The 19,265-nt window shown below is 42.2% G+C and overlaps 3 protein-coding genes across 3 annotated transcripts; 1 reads left to right on the plus strand and 2 right to left on the minus strand.

Annotated features, from left to right (window-relative positions):
• Positions 1–445: 445 nt before the first annotated feature.
• On the minus strand, positions 446–10,858 carry LOC139654041 (CCR4-NOT transcription complex subunit 2). The gene is made up of 15 exons (XM_071531060.1): positions 10,817–10,858; positions 9,816–9,944; positions 9,638–9,710; positions 9,121–9,268; positions 7,974–8,156; positions 6,618–6,697; positions 6,134–6,259; positions 5,789–5,913; positions 5,514–5,631; positions 4,984–5,140; positions 4,737–4,798; positions 3,770–3,819; positions 3,540–3,640; positions 3,165–3,309; positions 446–1,945 (listed from the first exon to the last, which is right to left on the minus strand). Exons 2-15 carry the CDS (start codon positions 9,930–9,932, stop codon positions 1,859–1,861), a joined length of 1,572 nt encoding a protein of 523 aa, XP_071387161.1. The 5' UTR covers positions 9,933–9,944; positions 10,817–10,858; the 3' UTR covers positions 446–1,858.
• Positions 10,859–13,003: 2,145 nt separating this feature from the next.
• Positions 13,004–13,819, plus strand: LOC139654045 (leucine-rich repeat-containing protein 10-like). Its single transcript, XM_071531066.1, has one exon. It carries the CDS (start codon positions 13,004–13,006, stop codon positions 13,817–13,819), a length of 816 nt encoding a protein of 271 aa, XP_071387167.1.
• Positions 13,820–16,290: 2,471 nt separating this feature from the next.
• On the minus strand, positions 16,291–19,235 carry LOC139654044 (seipin-like). The gene has a single exon (XM_071531065.1). The coding sequence runs from the start codon at positions 18,864–18,866 to the stop codon at positions 17,706–17,708; it is 1,161 nt and encodes a 386-aa protein (XP_071387166.1). The 5' UTR covers positions 18,867–19,235; the 3' UTR covers positions 16,291–17,705.
• Between the last annotated feature and the right edge of the window lie 30 nt (positions 19,236–19,265).

Consider the following 19,265-nt stretch of genomic DNA (forward strand, 5'->3'; position numbering starts at 1 on the left):
CAATATAGAACTGGCTCTCAATTTGTATTTACTTGCTAATGTCAAACCTGTGTCCTTTAGACCTGTTCTGGAAACCAGAAGGAAGGCTAAAGTGATATTGACAAAATCCCTTACAGATTACATCTATGTTCTATTAATGCTTGCTATGGCTTTTAATAACTGACAACCCAATCTCAGATTTAAATTATTTTGTTTCAACATAGTCAGCAATATGGGACATCAATTGGGCTATATACGTATAGGTTTCATTAATAATTTATAAATCTGCAGTATGTGTACATTACCAATGATGCACAAATTTGCAGGTACAGTTTCACAATATTAAATATTTCTGAAATGTGAAATAGAAATATACTTTGTTAGTGATGAAAGGAAAAGGGTGTAACGTCAAAGCGTCCCTGCCTCTGATAAGAGTAACAAACAAGACACACACAGTGATTCAGGAAAGCCTTTTCTGCTTTAATACAAAGAAAAGAAGCTTTTAACTTCAGAAAATACAAGATTGGTCTGGATTCATCTTTTTTTTTTCCTCAAATTATTGTCAGTTTTCCTTTTCCTATGAAATGCTGCTGTTAAAACAGCTTGGGATGAAATGTGTCCATCCTTTTGCTTTGCACTCAAGACTTGTTCGTTTGGGTATGATCTCCATGTTATTTGCTGAGAATCAGGCCTTTCCTTGTTTGACATTTTTAATTTTGTATTATTTTGATGTAAGTGCCCGCAGCGCCATGTGACACCCTGTCCAGCAGATCCAGAAATGTCCCGTTATATCCACATATTGCATCCATGCTCACCTCATAAAAACGAGGTACAAGGCAGGGCAAAAATTCTTCCAAAATAGATGTCATATATATATATATACATACATATATATATATATAGCAATCATATATACACATTCGTACATACATATACTAATTCACGTGATGCCAAGAAACTAAAAAAATGTACACATTTATTACAAAATTGTAACAAAGACTGGAAAGTGTTTTGCTTGCTCTGGAGCAATGACGCTTAGCAGTTAACCTCAGTGAGGACTCGTCCACTTACTGTGGAAACTAAAACAGTCTCTGACTTGTGTCCCATGTTTAACTCACACAGAAACCACAGAGAGACAGACGGAGGGAGAAACAAAGAGAGAGAGATGAAAGAGGGAAAGAGAAAACAAAGAGCTCGGTGGTACAGGTTCAGAAGTTTGAGGAATTAATGTCAGTGGAAAGAAAAGAAATGATGCGGAGATGAAAAGGGATGCGTGTGGATAGGTTGCATGTTTTTCCAAAAAAAAATAATAATAAAAAAATAAAAGGGAGTGTTTTCACATAAAAAAGCACAAACAAATTTTGTGTTCTTTTATTACTAAATATAGTGCAACAATAAACATTGCATTTCTTTCACCCTTTCACTTGCTTCTGAGGATGGTACTTTGTTAACTTTGACTTCCCCGCCTTTTTCTGTTCTTAACACTTGTTGGAAATACGAGGCATAACCCTTGTTCTGTCACTGTCAAGTGTGCCACACTGTCAGTCCTCCTTCCCGGGACCAAACAGGCTTCAGATTCAGAGACGTAAACATAACACAGACCCTGCTCAAAACAAGAAAAAAAAGAAAAAAAAAAAAAAGAGGAGGAACATAAGGAATAAAAACAGAACAAGTGTTGGTGTTTTGGGCAGCATGTAATTTGGAAAGGCAGGGCAGTTTTGCTCCACCGTGTATGGCGGCAACCCCCCCCCGCCCCCCCACCGCAGTCAAATAGCCAAATCCTCAAGGAATAAAAACCAAGATGTCTGGACCACAGCGCCCTCCCTGGATGAGAGGGTGGTGTGCAGGGACAGCTGTAGCCCTTGGACTGGTCTGGGCCTCAGAAGGCCTGCTGGGCTGGGTTGTAGTTGAATGTTGTCGGCACGTGGGGCCTCTCTTCCAGCTTGTCATACTCCAGGTGAAATTCCTTAGAGAAGCAGACACAAGTTTAACACCACAGGAAAGCTCATGTTTTTTGTGATGAATGCCTTTTTCTAGTAATAGTGGCAGGCCTTACAAAAAAACATACAAGTAACATATAGCCTGAAAAGGTAAATAACATCAACTGTTAAAGTTCACTATTCTATAAGTTTACAGCTGTGGCAGCGGGTCAACCGCCGCTCTAGAGTATCTAGAGGAACTTAAAACTCCTGGAGCCTCATGTATAAACGCACATACAAAAAGGTTGCGTATGGTTTTCACACACACGTCGGGATGTCTAAAAATAAATTTGATGTGAGAATGTGTGTGCCGTCCCGCAAATTTTAGACCAGGCGTACGCATTTGTTTGGCTTTGTCAGTTGGCGACGCCAACCCATGTTTCAAAATCAAGTTTTCACTCAATTCACTGTGCCGTCTATGAAAAAACAGAATTATTTCTGCTGATACAACATAATAGTTACATTATATATATATAGTTATATACGTGGATAATGCTTAACATTAGAAATGCCAAAACCAATCTAGCATTGTTATTCCAAATTTTTAGTTCTTCCAACACTGAAAATGCAATTTTTTCCTCCTTCCATAACTTCTCCTAAATATGAGGGTTTTAAAGAACTGTGTTTTTGTAATTCCAAAAAAGCCACTTAGGAAATAGATACACACACTCTTTGCAATTTGCATAAAAACCCTCTATACCGCATACTGCAACCGCTATGCCGCGTTGGTTTGTGTGAATTCATGTCTCTCTCTCCTCCAGCTCGACAACTGACTTACTGAGACAGACAACCGATGGAAAACCTAGTGAAACTAATTTTCCACAGATGACAGCAGGCCCTACTCACAGTGCCAAAACCAAGATCACCATTAAACTGCACAGGTTTCTTTGTTTATGTGACGTGGACATGTTAACGCACGTCAGGGACTGTACAGTTGCCGAGGCGCACAGAAATCCATCTCTCCTGGGAAGAAAACGCAGTGTCGGGTGGGCAAATGCACTCGGAATAAGTCCTGAAACAACTGTGTGATGTCCAAACGACTTGTATGTAGTACCTGCGTACATACTTTTCAAGTTTTGTGAGTACGCCATCTTTCAGTATGAAATCTACTCAGACTTTTATACAGGAGGCCCCTGGTCACAGGTGCCGTAGTTCACCTCAACATGAGAAGAAGAAGCAGACAAACAGACAAGACCAAACGCTCACCTTGGCTACCTTCCTCCAGTTAAGACAATCAAAAAAGTAGTAGGTTCCCCTCTCATAGGTATTGGTCTTCAGTGTGGGCTCCATGCCAGGCGCTCTTGTGATCCAAACCCGCTCCTCCTTGTGGTACCGCCAGTCCCGGTTAAAGCTGGGAGGCAGAAGGGATAAAAGAGAGACAGAGGAAGAGAAAGGAAAAGTCACTGACCCATGACCTACACACAACGTTCACCCCAAGAAACCCCATCACTTCACCAAATAGAGCAAACTGCACTCCAAAGAGACTTTTTGCAATGTTAACATCAGAGTAAAAATATCCAACATCCCATCCCAGGGGGTTTACACAGTAATCCCAATTAAAAACGATATAGCACCACTCACAGTTCTACTGCTGCCAGAAGCTGTAGCAGGTCTCCGCCATTCATGTAGTACAGGTAGAACAACAGGTCTTCACCGTATCGAGCCAGTTTAATTGCAGCCAACTTAAGGCGGCAGGCAGCAGAGGAGAGAACGTAGAGAGTTAGTGTTGTACCGATCAATTAAAAACCTCAATAGGTACTACTGGATTACTAAAACCATTTATTGTGGTATTGTTCAGAGGACCAACTTACCTTGTCCCTTATGTGGATATTGGTTAAGTATTCAGAAGGGACATGGAAGTCTGAAAGGCAAGAGGAAGGCAGACATCTGATCAGTTGTGTGTTAGTGAATACACTTAGGGGTCTGAGGTTTTCGTTATGCTGATGCACCAGTGTTTTTATTCCACACACTGACTCGAAACTGACTGAGAAACTGAACACTTGTAACCTAAGTCGTTGAAAATGGAGGCAAAACTCTCCTCCAATGACAACACTTATCTGAATTTCTTGTCTTGCCGTTGGAGCACACTAACACTCTTTTACACCACCATGAAGATCCCAACATGGCCCCCGAAATGTACAATTGTGTTATCAAAAGGCCGTCAGAGGTGAGGAGCTGGTTACGCAATAAAGCCCCAACTAGTTACAGTAATGAAAGCGAGCCTTGTCAGAATAAAGCCCAAATCTGATTACTAGCTGTGCTTCTGCCAACACTTAACTGCTTAGCAATCAATTTGTTTGTGCAGCTATGCACATGCCAATGGAGACGAACAGAATCATAAGGTAGCAGGCTATGTGAGCTAGAATGCCACAGAAGACTAGACAACACGGTTCAATTTGCCATGCATATATTTTTTGCATGCTCAACTCTCGTTGGCTATTGAAGGTGTCTGTTCTTGGAATCTACTGCCAACTATTTCACACTACAAAAGCCCATCCAAATTTATTGTTTAAAGTAATTTGGGAGAGCCTTTGCAAGTGTGCAGCTAGATGAGGAGATTTGAACTGAGTCCTAAACGCTACAGGAACACACACTACACACATCACACTACAGGATAGCTTCTGCCAACTGTCCTTGCGCCCAAAATGTCTTCAGAATGGCTCTGGCACAGTCTTGAAAGTTGGTCAGAATTGCCAAATGACTGCTAAAATCAGGTTCTTAAAAAACACAAAACATGGAGTATTCCCCTCCCCTACGTACTTGAAGTTAATGTCTTACCAATGTCTTGAGGTCGACAAGGTGCTGAGGCCCAAGGAGAAGCAAACTTGGGGTACAAGTTTCTGTCAGGAGAGAGTTTCATTACAATCTTCCAATATATATTAGCATAATCAGCAAGTGCAAACAATCTAAAAACGCGGGTAAGAAGAAGAGTATATCCTCCCATTCACTACACAGATCATGACTGTTTTGGTCATTGTTTATCCTTAAAGCCTACAATCAGAGTAGTGCAGCTACTGTATCTTACTCTGGCGAGTTTAGGTTGAGTCCCAGTGTTGTGAGGTCACTTCCCAGCGCCAGATGGACCATCCCAGGGTCCGTCTCCGCCGCCCGGATAAACGTCAGCAGTCCGATCATCCCAAATTGGTCTGTCACCATCCCCGAGGGAATGTTCGTCACCCGACCTGCAGCGGCGGGACAATCCAGAGTTCAGCACCGAGTCACAAAAGAACAAAACTTGGGCAAATGGTCTAAATACTTATTGCCAATACATTACCTCCATATTTTTAAACCACATTTTGTGCTCGCATTGGAGTGCAAACCAAACTGATTATAAGTGATGGTCACAAAGATATAAACAGAAAGATGATGGCCTATATCATATGGAATATATTCTTTTAGTTCCCTCACTGTAGCCTATCCAATAATTATGTAAACCCGTAACGCAGGGTATATGAACATTTACGGAGCCTGACTGCCTCACCCAAGTTGTGCGATTAAGAAGGGATGTTTCAGTGGAATTGGAGCGATTGGATACGATTGGCTGAGAGGTCTCACCATCGGGCAACACCTGGATCCCTTTCTTCTGGTTGTTGTTCTGTGCTGAGGCCGTCTTGTCTCCAGGGAACTTGGGCCCATCTGCATTGGACGTGCTCTTGCCTGTCGAGTTCAGGTTCTGTGTAGGGGTCGATAAAGAGAGACAAAACAACCCATTTAAAAACAGAAAGAGATATGTAAAATTAATCACAAATAGTTGTCTTTGACATGTAAACACGCCAGGATAAGACATCCCACCGGAGCGTGCTGTAGAGCCAACGATGCCTCACACTTACGGTTTTACTGTCATCATTGCTCAACGTGGGGTCCTTGTAGTTGGGGCCGGGCAGTGCAGGGAAGTCCTCGTTATGGATGGAGAAGTCCTGCGTCTGTTCAGTTGATGGCTTAGTCACCATGCCAACTTAGGCAGAAGCGTGGTACATAATAAGCAGTGAGTCACAACAAAAATAGAAACATCTGTATTTCCTGTTCCTATGGACTAAGATGTGCATTTAAACATGGCCTTCCTCTTGTCACAGAAGTATTATGAAAGTTGATAGCCATTTCCTAGGGAGAACCTACTGCCTATAGCTTGGTGTGTAAAAATGATGAATGAGACTTTCTCCAGCCTAAAGTCCTACCATAGGGAGCCCTTCCAGCCAGCGGGTTGAGCAGCGGTGTTGGGTTTCCAGTCCCTTCTCTCCGACTCCTGTCCGCTAACGCAGGGAAGTCTGACAGATCCAGTCCTGTTACGTTTTCACTCCCATCTGTGACAAGAGGAAGGTTAAAGCCTTGTAAAACATGACAACATCTTTAATGCTGTTCATCTGTGTAATAATGTGGCAATTACCGATTTAATAACCGTAAGCTTCAAAATGATGACTCTGTCCACAGTTATTACTTAGGTGACGGCAACTGCTTTGTTTACACTGTCAAAGAACAAAGCAATTGCCATCATCTAAGTAATAACTGTGGACAAAACAAAACATCTAACATAGCAGTTGTACAGTAGTTGCTCATTGTCAATTTCACAGCAGCCATATGTAAATTAATATAATGGCGTTAACATTACAGTTGTTACAGTGCTGTTATACAGGAATGAGGATTTTGGTAAAACATATTAACCTGTGCCATTGAAGATGTTGCTCGACATTGAGTTGTTCATCCCAAAAGCCTGATTACGGTTCATTCCAAACCCTGACATGCTGCAGAGATGGAGAAAAACTCCAGTTAAAAAAAAATAGGTAGCCACAGTACAGAGAAATAAATGCTTTCCGTTACTTACAAGTGACCAAATAACAAAAACCCAAAAAACACTGTATGATAGTGTAAAGTCAGGGTATAAAAATATCAACAAACTAGGGAACAGGATGACTTGAGGTTCAATCATGGCTTGCAATTTGAACCACCCCAGCCTAGCTATAAGTACATCACTTGCAGGCTTTGTGCTTTCTTTTGCATTATAAGCCGGTGAAACTTTCATGTAAAGTGAGAAGTCTGCAAGCTGTGTGCTACTTGGTCACAGCAGGTTTGCTGAATCAAAGCAGCCAACTTGGTGAGTGGCAAAACTACTAGCTTTCTTCACTAGCTTGCCAATTAAAAGTCCCATCTCAATCTTCAATGAGGTTTGCGAATACAGTTGTGTCAAAAGATTTTCTGTTTCTACAATGGGAAGGGTTAATTCCTGCTCTGTGTCCTGAAGTAACAAACTAACAGTACCATTAGCTAACCTAGGATCACATGTAAACAGAAATCAGGCTACTGATACATGCATTAAATCCTGGCATGAACTTTCAGCAATAAAGAAGAAAGAAAGTTACATCACTCTCTGGTGGCTGTATTCAGTGAGAAAAGGTTTAGCATGGTATTTACATATGGTATATACACCTAGTTCATGTCAGAAACAATTCATGTGGAAGGAAAAATTGTACACCATTCAACCTTTCTACTTTTGTTCTACGCTTTACATTCTGTCCGTCCAGCACCTGGTTAAGTTCGAGAAATGTTGATGTGTAGATGTTTTTACTCTCAGTATTTGACAACGGGGAAATGAATAGATATTCTCAGGAATGAACACTACCAGCAGAGGCACTACTTTGCACTTTCCCTTCCTATAGATGATTCAAATCACCTTTTTCTAATTGCCATGCCTTTTCTCCATACTGTACACTATAGGATTTCATACAACTGCCATATAAGTACAAAAATAATAGATAACATGTCAAACACATAAAAAGAAAAAGTTACAGTTGGAAGTGTCACTTTTCCCTGATCTTTTGAAAACGGCCACAAACCACGACTTCTGTGAACCGCTCCACCCTTACAGTAAAAAGAAGTTGCAAACATGAGTTTTCCTAAAAGCGAACAACTAAAGGTGTTGAATTCTATGTCTGAAACTCTAGAGGCTCCAAAGGACTGACAGACCTATAAAAGGACATCACAGGTGTCAGCAGGAACGGATGCATGTATCAGTTGCACTACCTGTTTATGGTGAAGGGCTGACGTGCTGGCTGCTGTTTGGGCATACAGATGATGCTGGGGGAGCTGCGGTTGGGGCTGCCCAGCCCAGAACTGCCCATGCTATTGGTCCTGCCACTCATCCCGATGCCTTGGCCGACCTGGGAGTGGTTCAGCATGTTCCTCGAGTTCATCGGCAAGGTCCCCCTATCGAGACACCGTCAAGTCTGATTTAGTGGATTCAGGTTGTTGCTCATGTCAAGTCAACTGGCATTTCAATCAAGTGTTAATTACAAACAGGGCTGGGCGATATGGTTGAAATACCACAATAATCATAAGAATCTTTTCCATTATTGATATATATCACAATATGGTTCAAAATCACATGTTAAACTAATTAATGTTCATCAACCCATTGAACCAAATGGTAATGTTAGGTGTGATGTCAAACAAAATGAAATTTTCAAATAATATTCCTTAAAATGTTTCATTCCTCATTTTGTCAGAGTTTTTAAATAAAATTTGCTTGTTATCATCAGATTAGAGCAGCAGAATTGTGCGTCATGATATCCCAAAAATCACCATATCATCACCATATGATTCCACTGAAAGACGATAAGCGATAATATTGATAATAATTATCGCCCAGCCCTAATTACAAATATTAACTACTGTCTTAAACCGATACCATACAAGGTGTAACCATACATGATGCATGCATGTGTGTACATACAAAGCACTTACACATGCACACACTCACAAACACGCATACAAATTAGGGCTGAACGATTTTGAAAAAATATCTAATTGCGATCATTTTGACTGATATTGCAATTGGGATATGATTTGCGATATTAGAGGGAATGATCATTTTTACATCATTATTCTCATTTTCATTGAAAGGCGTATTAAAATGATTATGGTGTGATTTTTGCGGGGATCTGTACCAAACAAAGATGTTTTCTTAAGTCTGTAGAATATGATGTATAGGCCAGGACATCTCTGCAGCACGACAATATTTCATTTAAAATGGTATTTTGACACACATTTCGCCTTTAACGAATATTGCACCTCCTGCGATTTGAAAATTGCAGTAGGCCATATTGCAATTTCGATAAAATTTCGATTAATTGTTCAGCCCTAATACAAATCCAAGCACCTGCATACACACCTGCTTGGTGAAGGAGGGGTATGGAGGGACATGGTGGGCACCCCCGTTGTGGGAGTGATATGACTTGGTAGCTGGGTGCCTTGCGTTAAATTTCGATTTAACTGAGGCGTATTGTTGCCCATGCCCCTTATCGAGAAGCCGAGTGCACCTGCAGAGAGAGAGAGAGGAAAAGACGGAGAAGAAGAAGGTTTACTGTCAGGCAAACCAGAGAGGATTCTTCTGCTTTCAGTCCATAAAGACGTGCGTAGGTGTAACTGGAGTTAGGCCAGCTACTAGTCCTACGGTAAGTATGATCTGATTAAAGTCTTTATGATCAAAATGTCACACATTTCAAACTTTGTTAAATAAATCAAGTTTCACTGACAAGAGAATTGTGCTTTTCATCTAAGCTGTTCAGCATCCCTTAACTGAATTGCACACTGAGCATTTGATTTCTTCCCACTCCATGTATGTTACATGAGGAAAACAATATATATTGTGAGCGACTGTGGGGAAAAACGAGGCTTTGCATGCTTACTTTGTGGACCGTACAAACTTGCACCAAGCTGCGACAGTTGACCTGACGACGATGGTGAAGGAGACGACAGCATCTGAGGGAAAGCAGACGGGACAGAGTCAGATAACTGGATGCTCTCCTGTAGTCTGGTGAAGTATGGGAATAAAGGAATGTGTAGGGATATAGGGATAAAACTCACGTCTTTATCCGACCGATGTGGGAACATCGACGGCTGGCTGTAGTACATGCTTTCATCAGGAAAGTCGTTGTCGACTACCTCAACAAACTCTACAAATTTCTTTCTAGAACCGAACATGCCTTTCGTCACCTGCAGAGAGAGAATAGAGCTGCTGTTAAAGCGGTGTTGTTGCCCAGCTAGTTGTGTTGGGCAGTGAGGGAAAGTCAGACAGGACACGAAGAATTGGACTGTGGCAAATACAATTTCATAGTCTAGTTAGCCATCACATTTCTCATTTAGAAACACCGATTCTCCCGCTTAACCTTCCATGCCAAACTAAAGTAGTGATCTGCTACTCGCAGAAAATACCCTACCAGCCATGTGTTGTCAATTTAAGTCCAGAATACACCAGCTGACAAGAGAATTAACTTAGCTTCTTGTTCAGTTTGTATGACATGAATAGATATGAACTGAAGAAATACGCTAGCCAGATGGCCATCTAATTAGCAATGTTTGGGGGGAATAACAATAGCAATGCCAACAGGCTAACGTTAGTTAGCCAATAGTGTAGCTAACGTTAGCAGGCTAGTTATAATGATTCTGCGTTAGCTTAGCTAACGTCAGTTTGCAAGCGGGCTAACCTAAATGTGAGCTTACAGTTGCTAACCTAGGTTACCCAACGTTTAGTACAAGCATAGCATACCAGCTAATTTCGTCTTTTCAACTCCAAAAGACACTAACTAACAAGTAGCATCCACTACCAACTAGCAGCCTGTTTGGGCCCTCTTTGCCTCCATCTATCCTCAGTCAGCTGTCCGTTTTCTCGTCTCAATTTACGCTCCGCTTGCAGCCAGCAGCAGGCAGAACAGAGGCAAGAAACAGTTGGAATTCAAAGCCATGAATCAGTTCACATTAAAACGGAAGCAAACGGCGAGATCCATTAAGACAAATATTTAATGCTATAGGGTTAAATTTGGACCGAACCGTTTTAATCTGACGTAAAAATAACAGAAAGCCCTCACCGCATTAATTTCCCTTCTCTTCTTTAGATCCAAGATGGCTGTGTGTATTCTCAATCGAAAGAAAAATAGCCTTTACCCTCTGACCTTAGAACCTGCTGACCACTTCCGTACACAAAGTAAACATGTCTGAAAGTATATCCCAGATCATTTCCAACGGGGGTTGAACAAGCAAAAAGAAATAGAGGTGGTGGAAATATCGCTTGAAAATTATGTTAGCAAATATAACAAATGTAAATAAGGACACTATCTGTCAAGCCACTCACTCCCTCCTGTGATCATAATGTGTGTTGCAGTATGGAAATATTGTGCTTTCACCAACATGTAGCTCAGTCATTACAGAAGAGCCCTACTTCTCCCACTAATCATGTCAGAATATTCAAATGACACTTGTTTAACTAATTTCTTCAATAATGCACTGGCATCAGAGTATTTGCAGCTGAAGTGTCAAGGTGTGACCTGAAAATACAGCAGAAATTTGTTAGTCTCACGGAAGAGTTATTTCCACTTACAGCTCCCTAAATTGTCAGTAGGCTTATAAATGAAATGCATGCCCTTTGTTTGTTGTACTTGGACTGGAGAAACCACATTTTCTCTCCCCATTACCTCCCTTGTTAAATTTGAACAAATTACTCGCTACCTACTGAAACTACAGATGTTCCAAGAAAAGGTGATGGTGGCGTTTATTGTGCCAATCATATGGTACTTTTTCTCTGCCCAGCCTGAGCGCTACTGTTGCCTGTCAGAGGCCCCCAGACAATAAGTGGACGAGGAGGACAAGTGCTAAAAACAGTCTGTCAGTGAACAGAAACAGAATGGGGGGAGCCAGTGCCCCCTCTGATAAGGAAAATGAAATTCCTTCCCAGTTTTATCTGGTTAGAAAATAGCCCTAATGAAGGTACATGAGATAGCATGGGCAAATCACACCTCCGACTGACAGGAGCGATATGCCGCTTCTAACAGTTCAGGAATAAAACATTCCGATATGAGATGTAAATGGAAAATGTCATTCCAAATTATGCCTATGAATGGAAATTTTAGAAATGAGCTTTAGGATTTGCTGATTTTTTTACATCAAGAATGGCTTAAACTATAACTTTTGCATGCAAGTGTAGGTCTTGAATCCACAATGCACACAAGTCTATATGCAAGCAGCTGAAGCAGGCATCCACAATGTGGTGCTGACAAAACACAGACCTCCCCTGCCACAAACAACCCCCCGATACGCCTCTTTTCTTTTCTTTTTTTTTTTGGGTGGCTGTTACTTCATTTTCCACTCCCTGCAGCAAACATTTCATACCACCCAATGAGTTACTACAATCTCAGTAAAAGCAAAACACCTACAGACTCAAAGCATGGACCGAGTCCCACTGCAAACAGCGAGCAACTCTGCAGATCATTCAGTAGTTAGTGGAGAGGTCCACTTGTTTGGCTCGGAGGCACACAGACCCTGAGCTGTGCCCGGGCTGTTTGTAATGCATGTAAATGACCTTCCCTGCTCTCTCATCACAAAGCACTTCTTATGCTTATCCATGGCACTCTGAAACCCTCAGCCTGCCCCTCCCTGTCTCCCTCTCCCACCTCTGTCATGTCTGAGAAGAAAGGGGGAAAGTCATTAGGCACAAATGGGGAGGAGAGAGCAGCTAGTGGTTGCTATCGCTTGAGAGTCAGGGGCAAAGCTCAGAGCCACTGAGAGATAGTGAGAGGACGGCACAGGGGAACATCTAACGGGGGAATACGATATGTATTCTCCTCATTAAGTTCGATAAACAAATGGCATACTTTGGGAGATCATGGACAACATAGGGAGGCAGTGAAAAGTAGGTCTTTTTAAATTGTAACAATGAAAATCCTTACACTAATTCTATTTCCTATATTCCTTTTGCTCATTGGTGATGCTTATATACTAACCCTCTCTTCTCACTGCAATTAGATGCTTTGAAATGACTCACCAGCATGGCTTTTATCAAATGAAAGGGTGTTGCTGTGATTGCTGTGCCTGCTGTTGCTGTATTACATTGTTACACTTTTTTTTTGCATAGTATTAAGATCAATAACTTCAGAGGGGCAGTGGAAGAGAGTCTATGGGATGCCATGAAATGAATTTAATGACGCCCAGAGTCTCCCTGCATGCAGCCCCTTGTCTGGCACTAAACTGATGTGGAGGTGACCAGCGAGCAAGGCAGCAGGATGGGGAACGCCATGCGGGGGGTCATTGCCTTCATCCCCTCGGAGCACTGTCAGCGCTTCCTAGTGGGCGACCTGAAGGAAATGCCCCTGGATCGAACCCTGGACCTGAGCAGCCGGCAGCTGCGGCGTCTGCCCGCCGCCGCCTGCGCCTTCGATGAGCTGGTGAAGCTCTACCTGAGCGACAACAACCTCAGCAGCTTACCGGCCGAGCTGCAGGGCCTGAGGAAGCTGCAGCTGCTGGCCCTCGACTTCAATTGCTTCGAGGAGCTTCCTGCAGCCGTCTGCAGATTGCCCCAACTCAGTATCCTTTACCTGGGCAACAACAGGCTGTACCGCCTCCCCAAGGAACTGAGACAGCTGAAGGAGCTGAACACTCTGTGGCTGGAGACTAACTGCTTCACTGAGTTCCCCAAGGTGGTTTGCGAGCTCCCCAATCTCAAGACCCTGCACCTCGGTTATAACCAGATTCGGAGTTTGCCTAAGGAGCTCGGGGGGCTGGAGGAGCTGCGGAGTATCTGGCTCGCTGGGAACCAGCTGGCAGAGTTCCCGCCAGTGCTGCTGGAGATGCACTTTCTCGCCGTCATCGACGTGGACCGGAACAAAATACGCCACTTTCCAGGTTTGTCCCACCTGCAGGGGTTGAAACTTGTCATCTATGACCATAACCCCTGTGTTAATGCCCCGGTGGTGGGTGAGGGAGTAAGGAGGGTTGGGCGCTGGGCGGACAGCTCAGATGATGAGCAGGATGATGATGGGTCGAAACCAGCGAGCGAGACTACAGCAGAGGTCAAGGAATTACCGCCTGAGGAGGAATAGAGCGTTCAGGGTCGAGGAACAAACTGACCTTCAGCTGTGGAAAGGCCCACCAGCGCAGGACGCCACTCAACAGGAACACTTAGCAGCCTGATGGTATTTGTTCCATATAAGGTGAACCCAATGATATGGACTTCAACATGAGATACAAAGTTAGAAGCAGCTATGGTTGTTTGTTGGCCACAAAAACTTGGACAGTGTGAAAAGGAAAAGATTAATCATCCAATGATATTAGCACAAATAAAATATGTTTTGACATTGGAAATTGACACTGAATGAAATTACTGGCTCGTCAGATGAGTCTTTGCAGCAACAGTATCATTTTAAACTGTGATTCTTTTTCACAGTCATCGTTAAACAATTCCCCTAAGTCAACTAATAGGCCATTATGGTCTGAGATGGTTTCGATTTTTCTCGTCAATTAGTCAAATTGTTTCGAATTATTTCATCTCATGTTGCATGGCATATTTCTTGGAAATTGTACTAGCACATCTCTGGAATCAAAACAATACTGGCAAGTATGTATTTTATTTGATAAACAGATCTTTTTTTGTAGATTTGTTAATTAAATGGTTAGTTGATACTATGACTGTACTGCAGGTCACCTAAGTATTTCTTTGGCCTGAGACAATCCTGATGTCAGCAGATGCACAACTGAAGCATCAATTCAACAAAAGGGAAGAGATGTCACTAACTCAAAAAGTATGTGTGAGTTCGTACTTCAGAGTAAAAGAACAGAATCCATAATAAGATTTCTTAGTACAGCAGACTCTGAGATAATATCTGTACCTGCTGAGGCTAAATACAGTGAGGTTTTAATACAAATGATGGATGGTTGAAGTCAATTAGTGCACTCCTTATCCAGACCAATGCATAATTCATCCGATAGATTGGGCTTGTGGCTTTGAATAAAGACTGCTAATGGGCTTTAATATCATCGCCAAAAGGTTCTGATTTTAAACAGATTTTAAAATACGATCTCACCAACACAAACAAAATGCAGCGCTCCACTTCTACAGCGCAACAGAGATCCTACTGTAAACAAGATAAACTATCATTCCATAATACATCATTTTGGCATTTTGCATCTCTTTGAGCAAAATGGCAAAAAGTGAGATTTAAATGGGCTGCATACCAGCGCTTGTACATATGTGGAAATGTATGTGTTTCTCATAGCATAAACACAAATTAAATTGTCTCAATTTCATCCAGTTTACTGTAAAAGATGACACCTATTTTGTTGTGTGTTATGACCTTAGATAATTCTACAAGTCCAAAGACTGTTTAGAGACATCTGTCTATTTTATCATTCAAGTATACATTTCATAATTGGGTATACACTGTGGACACCTTCTCAAGTCACACGATTTTCAGCAAACTGTCTTTGATCTGTCTTTAGAGAGTTTTGAGAGCAGTTTTGTGAGGTTTGTAAGGGGGCACAGGCATAATATGTCTACACTGAACTATTCTATTCACAAAACTCTAAATCATATTGAAACTCATGAAGATCTCATGTACAAGCGTTCCATGTTATCACACAAGCCTCAACACATCAACTTGGTTACTATTTGCCAACGCTCTTACAGGGTTGATCAACATGTAGATTGCAAATTGTGTTTACTTATTGCATACATATATGATGTATTTTACCTAAAACTCTGGATTTTATCATATGTTTCTCCTAATTTTATTTTAATTCAATTTTTCAATTCTAATTTTTACTTGTGGCATTACAATCAGCTTTCAGGTGGCAAAATGCAGTGTTGTAAATCTGAAACTGTAACTTTGGCTGGCCTTGCTCTCATCAGCATGCAGCAGACTCACATTTTGAATTACCATTAAACTGATTCTCATCAATGTCTTGTTCTTCTATCTTGTTCACCTACTATTCAACTTTATGTATAGATTTGTCCCAAAATGTCAAAATTTGCTTCTAAATTCTTTCAGTGATTTAACATGTTGCATTATGCTCAAGAATATCAAATTTGAACTTGTGAATTGCAAAACTGTTTTCTTGTGAAATGCAAAATTGTTTTCAGGCCCTAGGCTTCTTCTGATAATTAATCAAATGAAACAACCTGAAAGGGAAAATCATTTTTTGGGTGCACTGTTCCCACTACCTGAGTTGGCATGGCTTCATGTCAATGGGTCAAGCCGAAAACTCTGAAGCACCAAACACTTAACTGTTAGATAAATGTACAGTATACAGTTATTTCTATAATAACAAAATGCTATAAGGTGTACGCAATACAAGCTGAACGAAAGCTAGTTTAAAAATGTGTAAGCACTCATGGGGCATGAAAGAAATATCTTCAGAAATTCTGTTGGTTTTTAAGAGTTGAGTTATTATCTGACAGGTGGGAAATATCGCACTCGCCAAGACTAGAAATTAATATAAAAAAGGAAAGTGAAGTGCACCAATATATGTGTTCATAGCATTTATTAGATTTGTATCAACGCATAAATAACATCGACTTTTGTATTAATTCCAGAGGCATGTACAATGATATTTTGCAGTGCAGAGAACAAGATGACACATCACAGAAGTGCACTGCCTTGTCTTATCTAACAATATCTTTGGTATCAAATCCTATACAACTTGCACAAAGCCTTCCATAAAATTGCTTAAACCCTAATTCCAATGAAGTGTAGGTAAAAACATAGAGCCACATTCCAACATTTTCTACATTACCTTCACTTCATTAGCTCTATTGACCAGCATCATTTTCCAAACAATAACTTCACTTATCCTTCTTATCTATGTATCTCAAAGTTAAATAATTAAAAGTTAAGAAAAGATAACATTCCTATATTGCCTAACATACCTATCTAAAATACCTTCATAGTCCCCTGTGACAACAAAATAATAAAAGAGAACACCATTTTTCACAACATCAAATTGCAGGGTTAAGAACTACATTGTAACAGACATTGGATGCAGATACCAGGGAAGGAAGTACAACTGTGTAACCATGTTGGATCTGTAAATGTGCTATGGCAGTTAAATAACATTAAGGCAGAACTTATTTAATTTCAAGATGAATGTGCACTGAAAATGCACCAAATTGCTTAGGCTGGACCCACAAAACATTTTTTTTCTTGGAACTTACTTAAAACAAGGCTGCTTTCTCAGGCTAAATTTCCAAATCAAATTGCTCTGACTGAGCCTCTGAGAAAAAGTGTCATGAGGCATGTTTACGTCAATCGTCTAAATGGGCGTGGAATGGCTTTGAGGATGCAAAATGCAGTCAAAATCTTGTTTTGCACGTTCACCCTTACAGGGGAACTACATGGAAGAATGTTGTATTGCATCCAACAGTAGGATCAAGAATACTGATGTTTGACCAGGTAAACAGAACAAGCACAATCTGAATCACAATTGCCTTTTTTATGATGGGAGGATAGGCAGGATGTGTGCGTCATACAGCTGAATGTAAGCTGGTCTTAATGTGAGAAAATGCCACCTCACTATCAGACGCAGCAGCACAACATGAGCAGGTTCAGCTGACTCAAAAGGGTGTGTTAACTCGATGGCTGACGCCTGATGATAATGCCAAATGCCTACTGGCAATATAGCTTGACTGTTGGACAAGCGAAGGAGTACTGAGAGTAGGAATGTAACACCTCCTGCTGTGGGTATCATAGTAACTCAGATGGCACAATACACTAAGCCAAAAGAAGCGAGTAAACATTTTCAGGTTACAATGAGGTAAACGTGTTATCAAGACAGGACAGTAAGCCTAAACTAAAACAAGACAGGGAATATTTTCACATGCATCTGTATTTGTGCCAACGACTTGCTTGAGCCTGCCCAATCACTTTCACACCTGTGAAAGAAACGGGCACATTATTGGCATTATAGGTATCTGTCTGCATGCAGCCCCGGGGTTCACAGGCTCATCCAGGGCCCGGGTCTCTGTCGGAGAGTGGACTCAGCCTGGTGAGGCAGCTGGCATCCCTCCAACACCGTGTCTGAGCCTTCCTTCTCCTCAGGCCCCTCAGAATCACAAGGCCCTTCACCACTCGTATCTGGCTCAGCAGCCTCGGGGGCATCTGGGACTACTGAGGGCCTCTTTGACGACGGCTCTGGTGCCGTGTCATTTCCCTGAAAATCAGACGGATCATCCACAGAGCCAATCACACCAGGCGCTTCAGGTTCCTTCTGTGACGATGCCGTCTCCATGCGCTTGCGAGCCTCCTCTTTCCTCTGCTGGAAGCGGGTGTTGTCCCCCATCAGAACCCTAATTCTGAGTTGCTCTGGAGGCCACAGGCCGCCCCATATGAATTGCAGGTAGCTGAAAAGCACAATGACACTGAGGAAGGCGAAGTTACTGGCCACGCCGATCACTGCAGAGGTCAAGGGGAAGTTGTACAGCACGTATCTTACTCCAGTAAAGTAAGCGTGGATACGAAGCTGGGATGAATAGATCTGCACTCGTTTAGACTGGACCTCGATGACTGCACCGATAGTGGGTTGATAAGCATTCGCCTTGTAGTCTGAGAAGAGCTCTACTTCTAGTAGTTGCTTCTGCTCTGCCATGCCAGTCAGCAGCAGAGGAGAGAACAGTAAAGTGCTCAGGGTCTGCAGAAGGCTGGAGCGGTAATGCAGCATGGCAGAACGTCCCACCGATGATACCGTCTTACCACCCTTGGTGTAGCAAGACATCTTGATCATGAACATGCCCAGCTGTTCGTTCACTGGAGACTCCGGCATCTCTAGCTCCAAAGATATTCGATAAGGCTGACCGTAAGCCATCACCTGGTCTTTTTCATTCTTCAGGAGTGAGATGTTGGCCATAGGGAATGAACAAAGTAATGACTCGGAGGCATCACAGTCAGACCTGTAGTAGTAGTGCACAGGGGTAGAGAAGCTGACAGTGGGCATGTAGGAGTAATAGAAGCTTCCATAGAGAAATATAGACACCCAAAGCAGCAGAAGTAGAACACAACAAAGAATGGCAGCCTGAAGTAAAGTCCGACGGGCTTTGAGGAGAGTAACAGCAGCCACATCCTGCAGCCACAGCAGAACCGGTCCCATCACACCCCCCATGGTGTCTTCCAGTCTCCAGTAACGGTATCCAGTCTTGACGCTCGGCAGTTTTGCCTTTGAGCTTTCTCGAGACGTTGGCTGTTGCTCCCGAGGTGGGTCCTATCCTTATATATCAGTGGGTGCCTCCCCTCCGAAGCTTCTTAATTGTTTTTCTTCACCCTCCCATGACTTGTCTGTTGAGCTACCACTCACTCACTGAGAGTCCAACATCATTTACAGCAGATAAACGTGTCAGCACACAAGGCCAGGCTGAGAAACTTTGCAAAAATTAAAACATGTCTGGCTTGTCGGTTGTCCGTTGATATTTTCTCCTGGCTTTTAAACTGCGCTTATTAGCAAATGCTAATGCTGCTAGACAACACAACCGCAGAACACGGAACGCCCTTTGACCCGGAAGTT

Source organism: Centroberyx affinis, unplaced genomic scaffold, assembly GCF_046629955.1.
Source record: "Centroberyx affinis isolate AG114_WGS23_722 - 3 ecotype Tasmania unplaced genomic scaffold, CSIRO-AGI_Caff_v1 ptg002027l_1, whole genome shotgun sequence".
In the NCBI taxonomy this organism is placed as follows: domain Eukaryota; kingdom Metazoa; phylum Chordata; class Actinopteri; order Beryciformes; family Berycidae; genus Centroberyx; species Centroberyx affinis.